Source organism: Cygnus olor, chromosome Z (assembly GCF_009769625.2).
Source record: "Cygnus olor isolate bCygOlo1 chromosome Z, bCygOlo1.pri.v2, whole genome shotgun sequence".
NCBI classification, from domain to species: Eukaryota; Metazoa; Chordata; class Aves; order Anseriformes; family Anatidae; genus Cygnus; species Cygnus olor.
This window is the reverse complement of record NC_049198.1, coordinates 79,962,867-79,979,787: the sequence shown is the minus strand read 5'-3', so window position 1 is coordinate 79,979,787 and position 16,921 is coordinate 79,962,867. Positions and strand designations below refer to the sequence as shown.

The 16,921-nt window shown below is 34.3% G+C and overlaps 1 protein-coding gene across 13 annotated transcripts in view; it reads left to right on the top strand.

Annotated features, from left to right (window-relative positions):
* MCTP1 (multiple C2 and transmembrane domain containing 1) overlaps positions 1–16,921 on the top strand; it is a 240,516-nt gene that overhangs the window by 81,264 nt on the left and 142,331 nt on the right. For 8 of the 13 annotated variants that reach the window (XM_040542064.1, XM_040542060.1, XM_040542061.1 and 5 more), the window contains exons 3-6: positions 3,299–3,441; positions 6,125–6,204; positions 6,767–6,875; positions 13,823–13,861. In XM_040542064.1, the coding sequence (XP_040397998.1) occupies positions 3,299–3,441; positions 6,125–6,204; positions 6,767–6,875; positions 13,823–13,861 (371 nt within the window). The remainder of the gene's footprint in view (positions 1–3,298; positions 3,442–6,124; positions 6,205–6,766; positions 6,876–13,822; positions 13,862–16,921) is intronic. The other 5 variants (XM_040542063.1, XM_040542062.1, XM_040542066.1 and 2 more) reach the window with 1 other exon arrangement.

Genomic DNA, 16,921 nt, shown 5'->3' with positions numbered 1-16,921 from the left:
AAAACGATTAAAAATCTGGGATTTGAGTAACAGGAATCCATGACTGGGTATCATTTTTTTTTGAGGTCCATTCCGAAGGCTTGTAGATTTTTACTGGGTTTGTGTGAAGTTAAGATCAAAAGTAAAATGATTTTAATAAAACGGCAAAGTTATACGTATGTAAATTGAACTGAGGTTGTTAATTAAAACACACATTATAATTTTATTATATGTTTAAAATCCTATTAGCATATGATTAATATTGTACAATTAATAATGCAGTATTAATATAATATTAATACAATATAATTATATTAATAATGAAATATTAATATTATATGTTAATAGGGATCTATAATTGCTATGTATCTGAAAAAAATATTATTTTTATTGTTATAATGCATACTAAAATTGGGACCCTGTGACACAGAGCTGTGCAAGAGGTCATTTGATCCTGTTCAGCAGAACTTTTTAGAGGGAATGGAGTTTTGGCTTCTGCTGTGCCTTCTTGCTCAGCACAAAATTCCAGGTACATTCCAGAAAAACCTTTTGTTTCCTTGGCGGTGGGGTGTTTAAAAAAGAATACTGGCTTGACACTTGGGCTCAGTGTGTGCTGTTCAAACACTACGCCTAGGGTTTTCCTCAGCTCTGCAGGGCATTAGTGAAGGATTGCATGACTGATGCGGTATTTTTTATTTGTTTTTAATTTTGTCTTTCTTTATATGCAAACTTTAAAAAGTCTGATGGTCTTTCTTCAAGGAACGTGAAAGGTCTGTGAAGGGCACAGAACTTCTATCTAATTGGTTCTAGTGAGCTCTTGGCTTTAAAGTGGATATGTGTCAAAGCAAGGTTCAAGCATCCATTTCACAATGTTACAAAGCCTGAGATTTTGCAATACATTGTAAATGGAAGTAACATTTGATATGCTTCACTACTAAATTTGTTGCATAAAAATGAATTACAATTAAATTGTTTGACATCTGTGTCCTGAAATATTCATGAGCTATTTATCTCACAACACTCTCTTGATGTTTGAAATTAATATAAAAATTTTGTGAAATTTGCAGAATAAAAAGAATTGGTTAAAGACCAGCTAATCTGGAGCTCAAGGCAGCAGTGAGGAAAATCACAGGGAGAATTACGGCTTGTGGGAGATATATGGCTCACATTCCTCTTGCTGATTTGTTGGTGTCCATATTCAAAGGATTCCACAGTATGAATTCAAATACATGATCTTTGCCTTACAAATAAATTGTCACCACTACTTACATAACTAAGGAAAAAGTGATTTGTGCTAGAGTAAACTTTTTATGCCACTGAGAGACTGTCCCAGTAATGATAAAAGCGAATGACGGCAGCCCTCTTACATGCGAGATCCCAGTTTCCACAGCTAGATTTTTGAAAGGGATATATAATTTTAGCTAAAGAGTACTGACATCTTGTGGCTGCATGAAACAGTGCAAAGAGCTGTAGTCGTGCCAGACTCAGAAGAGCACATTGCAGTTTTAATAAAAGACAATCACTGCGTTTCCTTACGGATGTAAACACAAATGTCTGGAATATGAAACCCATTAATGGTGTGAAGAAAGACTGTTCCCTGTTTTAGCCCATGAAGATGTAATTTTGTTCATCTTAGATGTATTGTTGATTTTGAAATAACCTTGAATCCATTAGACTCAAATATTGTTAGGGCTGACAAACAGCTGGCAGAGAAGTAGAAAGATGAATGCCATCCGAAATTTTTCACTGAGATGAATTTCATGTCCATAAAAGTGAAATGTTACCAATTGGCATTTTAGGGAAAGTAATTAGTTTGAATTTTCTATCAAACCTTTTCCTTTCCTTTAAAGTCTTAACTATGTCTTTTCCAATCAAAATGCACAGTAAACGACTGGCAGCCTTCCTTTGGCCTGCCATGGAGGGCTGTGGTTTCATGAGGACTGGGGCTGGCACAAGCTGTGTGTCTCGTAGCTGTGTGGTTATCTTGAAGCAGGAGCCCACCCAGCTGTGAGCCACCTTTGTATCTCACACGGAGCAGTTCCCAGAACCTCTGCTGTCTGGTCTGGATGCAAGTGACATTTGCTGGATGCAAGTGGCTGAGGCCTTGTGGCTCGCCATGTTCCTGTTCCTACCCCATTCGCCCCCTTTGCCACGCGCAGGTTTCTGGTTGAGGCATGGTGAGCAGAGTCAGATTGTTGGAAATAACATGACAGCATAATAATTTAGCAAATAGGCATGAGACCTGGTGTCAGGAGAAAGCAAATTCGTTTCAAGACAAAGCTGGTTTCAGTTGTTTGCGTTCACACTCACACCCATGTGCTCACAAAGGCCATGGGTTGTGCAAGGCCTTGTCCTGTGACCAGGAGGGAAGGGGATGCCAGCTGGCATGTCCTCATAGCTCCCAGGCTCCCAGCAGTGGTGTGACCACTGTGTGTGGGTTTTGCACATGCCATTTGGTACCTTCTGGCAGCTGGCGGTGATCTAACAGTCTGTGTGTGTCACCAGGTGTTTAGTTACTGTCTGTTGTCTCCCTGTCTGGGTGTCCTGAGGAGAAGACGCAGATGTTGGATGGACTGCTAACCTCTGTGGCCTCAGCACGTCCTGTTCTTGTAGCCCTCCTTCTGCCACTCGTTTTTTTGATGCTTTTACACCCATGCCCCATCCATGGCCCATTCACGGCATTTTTAACATTTCTATTTCAGTTCTTTATGGGGTTACAGGTCTGGTCAGTCAACTGTTACTCATATCAGGGAGCTTAAGCCTGTGCTTGCCTGCTCTTACATGGTCGCTGCAGGAAGCACATGAACTCTGTGGCTTGAATTTAGGGTTAGTTTGCTCACCTTGACTGGTGTAGGAAGTCTTCATGGAAGAGGGAATCCTGGACACAATAAAGTCAATGAAGAATTACACCGGTGATGTCCGTGGAGACAGGATTCATTCTTAACATCTGCCCATGCGTTTTCGGAGACTTAGTGTAATTAGATTAATGTATTACAAAAATTAATATTATAATCTATTTTTTCTGATTACATTAACATAAGATCCTAGTCCTAATGAGTTCATTATTTTGTTAACTAAAGACTACAGCGGAAAAGCCAGTATTGAGTTTGGATTGCAAACAACAGAAAGTGATGCAAGTACCCATTCAATATCAGCACAGAAAATTAGCTGAGTAATGACACTGTGTAAAATAGATGGTGATAATAAAAATTAATTCTTTCCTCAGCTGATGTTTTTAATTTGACTATCAGTAAAAAATTACATTTTTATCTGTATTGTATTGAAAGGACATAATTAACAATATGTATTTTGTTAACAGGAACCAGTGATCCATACGTCAAGTTCAAACTTGGAGGAAAAGAAGTATTTAGAAGTAAAACAATACACAAGAACCTCAATCCTGTATGGGAAGAAAAAACTTCCATTCTTATAGATAATCCAAGAGAACCTATATATGTAAAGGTATTTATGTCTGACAAATTACAACCAAAGAGTTATTGAAGGAAAGTACAGATTATAATTGCTGTAAAAGTTATTGTGAAGTACTGCATTATTTAAAAAAAAATATTTTGGGGTGAAATTACTTAAATTAAATACACGTAATAATAACATGAGAACTTCCCTTTTAAAGTTCGGTAGAGGCATTTTAGTTTATTTCAGGCTGTAATTATTTCATGCTTCTTACAGCATCCTTAAGAGAAGGTCACAGAAAGAAAACTGCACTGTATATTGATGGCATGCCATTTATGTGTAGAAACATTGTATAATTCTAACATGAAGCATAATCTATCCCATTAAAAGCAATTCTTTCCTGACATGAACTTCAGAATTAATCAACATATGTGCCTAATTCTCTCATTTTTTTCTTGTTCATGCCTGAACACAATGGGTTTGCTTATATGTTTTGTAATGCTTTGTGTGCTTTTTTTTTTTCTCTTTACATTATAACTCGACTCAGTATATCACAGGTGAGGATGATTTTGTCATGACAGAGGCATCATCTGTGCCAAAATATCAGATAGCTTGAGTTTAAATCAAAGTGAGGCCAGCAATGCTCAGAGTTAATTGCAGCAGTGCCATTAATATTTCTTAGTTATCCTTATTAGAAAGGAAACATCCATCTGTGTATGCATTCCATGGAATGGAAAAGCACTTTTCTGGCCCGAATTGTTTACAATGATCTGTTTCCAAATGGGATTCTTCATTTTGTAAAACAATGTAGATAGAAATTAAGTTCTAAAAATGTTACAGGAAATGTAGTTTTAGGGTTCTAATTAGAACATACATAGGATACTTTGAGAAAGGTTAGAAAATTAAGTCATACCTATAATGTAATTTGTCAGAATACTCAGTATCAGTTTTAATCTGAAATAGCTGACAAAAACTGTAACGGACATACAAAATTATAGAATTTTTTAGTAGATAAATGTCAGTTAAGCAGTCTTTGAGTATGGCTCTGTATTGTAAGTTTTATGTGTTCTGCTCAAATAATTATAATTCTTAATTGGCACTTTCCTGCTCTTATTACTCTTAGCGATTTGTAAGGAATGAATACATGCCCAGTACTCTAAAACAGAGAAACAGATTCAAAGGGGGATGCTTACCACATAACTACCTATTTTGATTTGTTTATGCCAAATAGCAACCCTGCAGTAAAGTGACAAGGGAACAGCAGTATGCTTTTTTTTTTTTTCTTTTCTAGAAAGTAGGTGTTAACAGGTATAATACCTATCTATCCATGTAAGTACTATGAAAACATTGTCTAAATATTGCAGTTTTTATAGCTCATTGAGATATTTTAAGACATGGCTAAATTATACTAACTCAACCGTAAAGGTCCATTGGACATTTTCATCTTTGTAATTTGTAGGGTGAGAAAGCAAATCTATTCTGCAAGAATAACAGAGATTTTATCATTCATTTTCCTTTCATGCTAGAATGAAAATGAGACAGAAAAAATATGGCAGTACCTGCTCAGGTAGATCAGTGGCTATAGTGGATTTATATACAAAAATGTATATTCAATCCTTTGTGTCCCACAGCAGTGCTGTAGCCACTAAACTATTTATTTGTGGATGATGAGTAGCTTTAACTGCTGGAAAAAGAGTTTCTGTAATGCAATAGTTGAAGTATTTATATCAAAATCAAATGCCTTGAGTCCAGGCCTCTCACTTCTCAGTTAAATGTTATCATTACTAGCTATTGATGAGTATCATTCTTACTTAGAGCTGAAGGTATGTTCTGGTCCTCAGAAATTCTCAAGACAATATTTAACAAGAAAATGTAACTTACCAAGAAAATTTGATTTTGAAAATTGACATTTTCCAGCTTTTGATTTCTGTAGTTTTATGTCATAACTTTTCTTTGTTGCTATACATCTTTTTGTTTTTTCCTTCCCAAAGCCATCCCTGAATGGTTTGTTATTCTTCCTTCTGACTTGAGAAAGTGTAATACATCTCAAATCATGATGCAACTCAATGTAATAGCCAGAGATTCTTGTCTGGATTTCAGTAAATTTCTCCAAGTACTTTCTCTTTGAGATAGAGAGCTAGTAGGCAGCATTCTCACAGTAGTACTAAGCGTCACTATTTTCTTACACATTCCTATTAAGTCATCAACTTAGATTATAATATTTCTAAAACTTAAAAGCTTATAAAATCTTCAAAAGCCAGACTAATACTGTTTTTTCATTCCTAATACTGTTGCAAGTGCTGTTAATAACCCACTTTACACAATCATACCACACCTTTCTTTCTAAACTTCATAAAGTTCATACGGGTGTTAATTCATGTCTAACAAATCAGTGATTCTCCTTGATTTAGTTTTTCTTTTGGTCTTCCTCTCTTTGTGCTTATGTTTATAAAAATGCTTTTCTCTTTGTGCAACAGGTGTTGTTTTCATATGCAGTCTATTAGCTGTACACGTCTGTGTCTGTACATTATGCATTCTGACTTTTAAATAAGGAGTTTCAAAATTTACTTTGTGGCCAGAAAGTTACATGATGCTTTCAATTATTTGTGATTTAACATGTGAGGAACACGTGGCTTAACTCTGGAAAAGGATTTTAAAGAACATGACGCAGCAAAATTTCAAAAAAATAAGATTTCTAATGCTGGAAAATGCTTTTATCCCCTGTGCATCGTAGGTGTTCGACTATGACTTTGGACTTCAAGATGACTTCATTGGATCAGCATTTTTGGATCTCACTTCATTAGAATTAAACAGGTATGGCACAAACAAGCCTATGGAGTAATTCTGTAGGTTTGTCAATTTCATGTTTGTGGAATTGTAAAAAGAACCTTATGCTGAAAAGTAATAATGTAAACCTACATCACATAAAACTGGCAGAAGGAAAACAGTTTTAGGGAATTACTGTAACATTAACATTAATAACGTATTAACTGATCTTGCAGAAAATTTGTTACAGCATCTATAGAGAGATAAGTTTTATAACCACTTTACTCTTGTTCTTATTTTATTTCTGTCCACAGTATTACCACCTACTGCTTATGTTTATTTTTCTTCTTTATTTTTTTTTATTTATTTTTGAATCCATTACCGTTTTGGTTGATTTAATTACTTGAGCATGTGTAAGTACTTAACGTGGAGAAACAGCACTTAGTATTTATTTATGAGACTGCAGTACTTAAAGATATAAATAAGCTAAATTTGTGACATCGTTTTCAAGTAGTTTCATATAAATGCAGATTTCTTTAATTGTAATGGTTCAGAAATGTAATTATCTGAAAACCTGCAATCAAAACAAATACACGTTTTTCTCTTGTAGGCAAACAGATGTTACTTTGAGTCTGAAGGATCCTCATTACCCAGACCATGATCTGGGAAGTATATTGTTATCAGTTCTGTTGGCTCCTAGAGAAGAACAGCGAGAAGCGGTAATTGCAAATATTTTTATAAGTGTCATCACTCTTATGACTCCTCTATGGTTAGATGACTTAAAGCACAAGAATAAACGATATATCGTGAGATTAATTTGATATTTCCAGGTCTTAGAACAATGCTGAGCAGTGTTTCAGGTATAGTTGAGCATACTTCATCTGGGTTGGATTCTCCCTGAGATGGTAGTGAGTGATTCAGACAGAACATAAACAGTCTGCAGTTTCAAATAAAGTAAGTTGCAGGTGTACAGTGGTGGTTAATATAGAAGAATATCAATGAACCATTGGTGAAGAATTTTGGACCCAGTGCTGCCATCTCCAGATAAGAATATTTGAATACTAATCCACACTGAAAAGAAAGAAACTCGAGGAAAAGTAGTATTTCTACTTTTGGGCTTTTAGTGATGAATTATTACCTGATATTTTTCAATTTTATTAATAGATTTAAATTGATTTTTTTTTCTGGTTTTCTGTGTCTATTGTAATTCCTTCATCAATCTTAGTTTTCTAAGTTGTTTAGTTAGTGAATATGCTTTCTAGTTTTGTATTTAGATCCTGTTGTGACAAATTCTGTCTGCAGTTTGGATGTGTTTTGTTTTTAATTTTTCATCTGTTGGTTTTTGACTTAAATAGTGATAGTACATTTACAGTAGTAATACAAGAGATGAAATCTTCTACAGAGGTTGTAAAATAATCTGAATTCCTTTCACTTCAGAGACGGGAAAAGAAGTGTTAATCTGATGAAATTTTTCATTCATATTCTGTGTCTGTACTGCAAACAGGGATATGATCAACTTTATAGTTTTTGTAAAAGCATATACATTTCTGTGATGCTACAGGACACTGATGTGACAGATAATCCTGTTACATACCTGACAAATATTGGTGTGTTGTGATACTCTTCTTTTTCCAACTTTTCCCCTAGTGCTAATTAAATAACCTAGTAACTCAGTAATTGGAACTATGTATTTGGTAATTGGTACAACAAAGGTGAGAGTTTTGAAAACAAGCTTCTCATCTCTTGATTTTCTTTATGACATTCTGTCAGAAATTACCAAGAATAATGGAAAGTAGTAATAATGTACAGGGAGTTTATTTAAACTATATTTAAATTTATTTATTTTTAATTATATTGTTCTTTCTTTAAGCTATACCTTTGTGCAGGCAACTCAGAACAGTTCCTTGCAAATTTTCAACACAAAAGTGTTCATCATTTGACTTGAAAACATACTTGATTACATCATTGTTTTTATGTCTTTGAGTAAAAACAGCATTTCTGAGTCAGGTGACAATAGCCCTGTCATTCCAAGTGATTTTGGTATTATCATGCTGTAATCTTAAATCGTGAAGCACAGAATAAATGTGCTTTGGTGTGTGAAACCATTACATGGACAGTAGAAGTTTGTTTGATTTTTTCACCATACAGATAGGATATCTGCTGTGTCTTTCAGTCTTAAGGAAGAATATTATTTTTACACAAAGAGAGCTCATGAAAATCACGTTTGAAACAGTGAAATTAAGACACTACAGTGTGACATGTCTTTCATATGGGCATTTGTTCAGTGAATTTAGGAACTGAATGTGCCATAGACTTGCTAGACAGCAATTTTTCACATATCCAACTGACTGATGGTAATAAGAGGAAAAACTGGTTTTGTGCTGTTATACATTTCATTGTTACCTTTCTATTTAGTAAGTTAATGGTTTTACTTTATCTGAACTGATCTTTGTTGTTGTTGTTGTTGTTTTTGTTCAAGCTGTTATTTTTTGGCACTTTATTCTAAAAATGCCCAAGATTGACAACGCCCTGATTCTTAATCTCGAGTTTTCTATTTATTATTAGAAATCAGTCTTGCCAAGATATGGAGCTCACAGCAGTCCTAACAAAGTTACAGTAAAATTAGAGAACTTATGTCACAGCGAAGGAAAGATGACCAATAAGCTTAATACTGAATTGATGTATACAAATGTAGTATAGGTTTAATAGGTCAGGCCACAATTACCTTTTATGCAGTTACCACATGTACTTGTATATTTGTTAATTAGATTTTATTTACTATCTAAGGAGTAAATATATTACAAAATGTATCACTCAAATTGAATTGTCATCCTTGACTGTTTTTAAAAGGTCCTGTATAATAATGAGGATAATTTTTATTTGTTTATTTATTTATTTATTTATTTATAAGTTTTATTGAGTTTAACTTTGTTGGGAGCAATAAATTTTCAAATGCTGTGCTAGATGATCAAAGCTAATTCTTGTCTGCTATAGAAATATGGCACTAACATAAAATAGTAATTAAGGAAAGTCCTACAATCCCAACCTATATAGTGTTCCATTTGAATGATTACTGCTTCCCTTCTATTTGGTTATCTCTATATAGGTAATAATTCAAATAGTACCTGTTGAAACTTATAGATAGAAACATGTCAGGATCCTTAAATATGTTTTAACGATTGCTGCAGAGAAAGTGTGTCTTCACATCATAACCACTTTTTCCTAAGTCCTTCCAAATTTTCTTAAATGTTTTTGGTTTGATGTTCCTATATAACCTACGTTTCAAAAGTATATTTTCTTCTGCTAAGCTTTATTTGTTCAATTGATGACAAAATGTATGAACAGTTTAAAGTTATATAAGTGGTATAAAATGGTTAAATTACAAAGCTGAAGAATTCTGAAATTAACGGGTAGCATTTACATGTATTTCATGTACTTAAAGTCCCATGTTCTTAAATTATGTGTGCCTTAGGATCATTTTTGGGGAAAGAAAAAGAATAGCTTCAACGGAAGATGTATCAGCTATCCTACATTGCTATAGCATAGAAGTAGCATTGTGTCTGACCTTATATTTTGGCAGCTCTGTACTCGTACTTCAAACATCAGTCCTCTGAACAATACTTGCTGTTTGTGACGTATTGTCTGAAAATTTTTGCTGCAGATTAGACTTTCCAAGCAGATCATTTAGCTACCTGAATTGGAGCTACTGAGAGTGCTTTGGAGGTCTGGCATTGATGTGTAGATAAGGTTGAGTCTTCTGACAATATGTTTTTTGTATCTAGATAGAGGACAACTCTTAATAGCAAACCATTTTATTGGCATACCAAAATAGTGTAGGTACATATTACAAGAAGTGTCCTGTCATAGTGAGTAAGAACTACTGATACTGTTAGCACCTGTGCTGGTTGATAAGATACTCCAGTTGGAATTTCAGTGCACTAGTGGCAGAAAATTGGGGGCCTTATTGTGTATTGTTTCCTACCTATGAGGGGGAGCTATTATTGCAAATCATTTTAAAAAGAAGCAGGTACTATGAAATAGTAATAGTTGATCATGTTTTGGATGGAACTATCCTTTATGAAGCCTTGAGATGTGCAAAGAGATGTGAGAGATTTGGTATGGTACACAGATGAGCATTTTCTTCCTTCTTTCTGGAAGAAATTCTGACAAAATGCAAATTTTCAGTGTGCTTATAGATAAGATTTTCTTTCTAATTTATAGCTAAAAGGTCCGATTTCCTAAGATCAAAACAAATCTCATCTTTATATTCAGATAACTATTAAGAATATTAATATTTGCATATAACTATGTAAAATTATATTAATAACTGGAAGAGCTGAAAATTTATCACCAAATCTTGTTATACTGTCATAAGCAATGCTTAAGGAGTTTACAGTTTGTGTGCTTCCAGCAGAATAATATTAGACATGGTTTCAATTTAAAACAGGCTCCGTATACTATATTCATAAATCAGAACACGTTTGATTTTTGTAGTCTGTTTTCTCAGGAAAAACATGCAGAAGTAGCCTGCAATTGTCTATGAGTATGGGCAACTGAACAAATTAACATTTCTAGCAAATCTTATATGGATCTTTGCCTTCGGTGTCCTAGTGCTTTTTCTGACAGCATAAAAATTGTAACTTTGCAAGTACTAATCTCATAATATAATGCCATTCAAATTATGTACCGGAATAGAGGTCTATTCTTCTGAGCATTGTTGAAAGGAAAAGTCAGATTTGTTCTGACTTTTGAACATTCATAAATTGTGAATCAAAATTGATGAATGAATTATTCTTATACACCACAGAAGTAAGAATGTTTTTAGTATTCATGAATACTAACACAATTGAGTTGCACTAGTTCCAATAATTCGTTTGCATTTGCTTTGTGCTATTAACAGTACTTGTCCTTTACATTAATATTGCTGTTTGAATTACTTTGCTTTGATAGAACAGTTTAGTTAACTAGTATAAACAAAGAAGACTTAAAATTAAAAAGTACACAAAAACTATGTGTATACAAAAACATATTAAAATCTATGAGCTCTACAAAAAAATACTTTTATCTCTACTTGTAAAAATATGTTTATGATGTAGTCTCTTCTACCTTTTCCTTAATTTCTCCTTTTGAAGAATGTAATTTTAAAAAGTCAGAACTAACAAAGAAGTGGATTTTCTCTTCAACATGCTTGAATAAAGCTTGTTTTGTTTCTTTAATTCTGACAGTATTTACCTTTAAATACCTGTACATTATGCATGCCTGTATGTCATTTATATTGCATGCATGCCAATCAAAAATGTGTATGAGATGTCTGCAAATTCTATGCTTGGTGTTGTAACCATTGGTGCCGTGGTGCATGTGACTGTTTTTGCTTTTTCTCTAGCAGAGTGCAGTGCACAGGTTTTGTCACTGGAGAACTTGCACAGTGTCTGTGAGTTCCTTGGAGCTGCACATCTCCTGTGTATTCTCTCGATCAGTCGCTTCCAGCCTAGGGCTTAAAAACAACTCTCGGCTACAGGGAATCAGAAAGTTGGGGACTTGGGGCCAGCAGAGCTTGAGCACTACTGTTTGGCAGCTGCCAATGGCTTGAGTAACATAGAGAATGGAAAAAAAAGGAAGCATATGAGTGTTACGTGGATATTGCTCTTTGGTGAGAATTAAATTACAGCATCTTTCTTTCCTTAAACAATTAATCCCAAATGATGTTTGTTTTTTTTTTTGCTTTTGACTTTTTTGCTTTTTTGTCAATAAAAATACTGACAATATGCTGTCAATTTGCTCACTATCTTAAATCTTACAGTGTAAAACTGTCAATCTTACAGTGTAAGCTTGTTTTTGTCTTTTTAACTTTGCCAAAGGGATAATGATATATAATAGAAGAAAGAATGACAGAAGGGGAGTCAGGCATGGAGTATTTTTGTATCACATAGTTCCACATAGAGTAGACCATCCACCACAACCTGCCTCATGCTATATATTTGTTTTATTGGCTTCTAAGGGTGGTTTTGATTGATTCAGCTTAACCTGCTGGAGCTGGTGATGTTGCCAGTGCACTCAGCAAGTAAGTCACGTTTCTTTAGCTGCTGCACATACCTAACTCATCAAAGCTGAAATGATACTACATAGGTGTCTGATTCACATAACTGGGCTGAATCATCCTCCCTGCTCACAGCCTGGTCCACAGCTGAGTGTGTGCAGATGTGTGGGATGAAGCAGCTGCGAGGAAGGGAGGTGCAAAGGTAGGTCGGACAGGATGCAGGATTGTGGTTATACAAGAAACGCGGTGGGCCTTGAGCTGCTTGCTCCCCACGTGCCTCTCATTCTGCCCATAAGAATGAGTGAAGTGGCTTTCTCCAGCTTTGTAAAAAATTTAATATCTATGTATATTTAACAAGGCTACGGTACCATTAACTTAATGGCAGAGCTGTTAAGCTTTCTGACCATAGCAACTTAACAATTTTCCTCACCGTCTTTTTTCTCCTCCCAACAAACTGCATCTATTGGAACCAAATTCTGAATATTTTACAAGTAGGGAAAACACGTATTTCTTCCTGGTGTTTTTTTTTTCTTTGTTCCCCCCCACCCCCCCCACCCCCCCATTTAATACTTATTTCGTACTGAGTAAAACACTCGCATTTCAAAATTTATTTCAGTCTGAAGAACAAAGCATTTTTGCAATAGTTAATTAAAAAATAAGCATTGTACTTGTTTTTCCATGATCTAAAGAAAGTTTAAAGAGAAATTAATGGCCTTCAATTTATTCTTGCCCAGTATAAGCACAAGCTGGAAAATGTTGTTAAATTGCACAAACTAATTTCTCTGTATTTCCAGAGAACTGCTTTAAGCAATAGTTGTGTTCACAGATAATTTGTCCACAGATAAATTATCCATCTTGACCTGTTTTAGTTACAATTAGGAATCTGTTTCTCTCGACACTATCCTCCAGCATGCTAGAGCAGTACCAAGGTTTTACAGATCACTTAAGTAGCAGGACACAGCTCCTGTGATTTGTTGTTTTGTTGGGTTTTTTAGATTGAAGGTATGCACTTTTTTCTTGACCATATACTTAATTTTAGCCCATGTGTGTGATTATCAAAAAATAGAGCTATTTTTACTGCTGTGAAGCTAAATAGTAATGATAATCTTAAAATTTTTGTAATAGATGCATGTTGTCCAAGAATCCTTACATAGGGCATAGGGTTTATCTTTATGTGGCTATGCCTGTGAGCTAAACAGTAGTGTTCTGAAGAATTGGAGTACATTAATATTTATAAAACAATCATTCAAGGATCAGGAAAAATTGAATTCAGTATAAGTAATGGCAAATTACTTTTTTTTCCTTATCCAATTCTTTTTTCTCTTCTTTTTTTTTCTTAAAAAAAAAAAAAAAGGAAAAAAAAATATATATAAAAATCTTTTTAACATAATGCATTGTCTCCAGAAATAAGAAATTCATACCACCCAGAGAAGTATACCTGGGTGTGAACACTGCTGCTAGATGTCTGGATTTATTTTAGTTTTGTGTAGTTGTCGCTGGAGTGAGTGTATGTGTTGCTGCTTCAGTGGTAATGGTGGTTAAATGTGGATTGTCCCTTCGGAGAGACAGCTGGCCTCCTTTTCTGTATTTCAGAGAAAAGGTAATTAAAATGCTCTATTTTATTTTCAGACAATGCTAATGAGGAAGAGTTGGAAAAGATCAAGTAAGGTAAATTTTAGCATGTGGTCTTCTGGCATTTTTATTACAAGAACTTTGATGTTTTACCAGACATGCCATGCAGGACTTGTGACACAAGATTTATCATCTTCTTAATTGTGTTTTAATGAAATTGTTTGTATTCTGTCAAATCAAAATCATGAAACAGCTGAGCTTTTAATGTAATTATTACATCATTCAAGTTTGTTGTAGCATTTTAGCTTGTCTTGGAAGTCATCTAGTAACTTCTGATAATGACGAGTAAAGGTGTTCTAACTCTTTTTCTGATAGCTTTAATATCTCATGCATAAACAATTTCTTTTAACACTTACGTGTTAATGTTTAAATAGAGCTCATGTCAGAGGGTAACTCATTTTCCTATTACTTATTATTATTGCCGTTTACAATGCTTGTGTGAAAAAAATGTTCAGAGTGGCGCTTCTCAAAGATAAATTTCTCTGACCACAGGACATGCACGTATAGCAAAGAACAACAGCCAGGTTTTCCAAGAGCAGAGGAATCAGTCTTCACTTTATACAGCTCTTTAGATGCATCTCCAGGCAAATTCGGTATCTGACTTTTCTACTCCTAGGAGTTATGTGAGTGAGAAAAAGGGTCAGTGTATGTTCTTTTCCTCTAGGGAAAGGCTGGGAGATTCACTGTAGCAGAGTACATTCAGTCTTACCTTTTTCCAGTATGTGTTTTCAAAAACATAAAGAAAACGTTCATAATTTCACAGCAGTTTTCTGGCTGCTCTTACTGAATGCTGTTATGCTGCTTTTCAGTTGAGTTGAGCCTTATTATTATCTTTGTAATTAGAAATAGTTTTATATATGAAAGTTTAAATAGTTTTAAATCTGAAAGTCTTCATCTGCATTGGTAGATTTTTTTTTTTAAATATATTTTCATGTATAGGTGTTAAAATGAGAACAAATGAAATAGCTATAAAGGGTAATTTCACTTCATAAAATGATTTACTTTTCTAGCATACTGATGGACAAGGTCATAGGAGGTTATTGATAAACTGTGTTTTATGTACTGCTCACTTGAAAATATTTGCATGGTATTTTTAACCTTAAAAAAAAAAAAAAAAAAGGAGCAGGGTTTATAATTCTTGGGCTCTGATTTGGGTTTTCACAAAGTTTGCTTCTGTGATACAGGAGGGTATGTAATCTGTGTTTCCTTTCTGAAATCTGTGAAGCAAAGATAGTTGGTGGTGTGGTGGTGCATATTTTGCTTCTCGTATGGTTTGTGTAACGTTTCCCAAAATACATACATAAGTTGCTCAAACTTCTTCTACAGTTGTGAGATTGGCAAAGGGTCTGGCTGTTTTGCACCCTGCCAGCTAACTCCTCATGTGCTGAACGTATTGGAGGAGAGTTTGTAAAATCAGTTTAGGAAAAAACTGTCCCAAACTTCTTTTCAGTTTGACGCAAATGTGAGCTTTGATAATCCAGAATGAATGGCATGTCACGATAGCTGGCAATTCTTCAGAGCTGTTCACCTGAATTATTCACCTGTGTTTTCCTTTGTTATGTTCATTTGGTAACGCTTAATTCAGTAGTCGCCATTTTTGAAAAGGGGAATATCAGAAGATTTAGCAAATAACAAATGCATGAATTTAAATATTACATTTTTTTACATTTATCTCAGCTCAAGTCATACTTTTGCCTAAATTTGTAATACATGTATAATGTGTAATACGCATTGCTATGCTTGTAATCTACAGACAGAAGTCTACCAGTTAAGCCACAGAACTGTGTGATAAACTGTGCTGTTTTTTAATTGAAGTCGCGTTTGTTTTAATCTGCTCATTTATCTTGTGGGACTCTTCTAGAATTCCAAATCCCTGAACTGTTTTTAGGAGAAAAAAATAAATAAATTAAAAACATTTTATTTGCAAGCAAATCTCTCCAAAAAACAGTTTCCTCAGGGGTGTGGAGTGACCAATATTAAATGAGATGTCATTTGCCCATCTAAAAAATGTTGAGAGACAGGTGCTTAATGCTTTTAGATAATAAAGAAAGTTCCCTATTTGAGATCCTTCATCTTTGGGAAGTATTTGTATTACATTTATGAGAGTTGAGAAAAAAACAGAATTTAAAAATTTTTTTGAAATATCATTATAAATTTTCCTTTTTTTTTTTTTTTTAGCTTTCTGAAGTCTTTAACATGGCACTTCTAGGAAATCAATCTGATTTTGTACATTATGGTAGTGTACATTACTTTTTTTAATTGATGTACTTTAAATTTAGATTTTCTATAATACACATAACTTGAATTTAAGACGTTACAAATGCACACTGTTATCACATCACTATGTTACAAACTGCTTAACTTGCTTGTAAGTTGAGGAGAGGAGAGGAGACGAAAACTATTTGTAGGGTCTGAATAGTCAGAGGCATTCATTTAAACCAAGTAGAGGATTTTTTTAAGCTTCTACTAGCTTTTACAAAGGAAAAAATGAACAGCTTTAACCTCTGTCAATGGGTTTTCCTCTATGTGCATGGAACCTGATTTTTTTGGCTTTCTTGGTACTCCGTGTCGACCACACAGTTTTTCTTTAGGGCAGATTTTCCTTTTTGTGTTAATTCTTCCCATAAAGATACAGACTTGTCTTTCTCTTTATGGAAGGACCTCCAGGGTTTTGACCTGCATCCTGGTCTCCCTGTTTTCTGTTTTCTGCTTTTTGCTATGTTTTTAAAACTTTAGGAAAAAATTAGTTCTGGCTTTTTATTTACTCATTTCCCTCACCACAGAGGCTTAATCAGTCACTGAGAAAAGGCTATGGGAATAGCCGATTAAAATGTTGGCAGCATAAAAATGAGTTAGGAATATACACGTATTACTCTCTTTCTTCTCATTTTATATTCTGTGCAGTACAGTGCTGTCAAACATAACAACAAAATAGTTGCCTCTTTTATTAAGTACTTCCTTTCATTTTTCTCTTAGCTTCTAATGATGAAATTTAATTTCTTTTGTCATTTGCCTTTACTACCGAAATGTTTTTAAGATAAAACCTTACTGCTTCTAGCACTTCTATAATGTGGAGTGGTGTTTAACATTGAAATC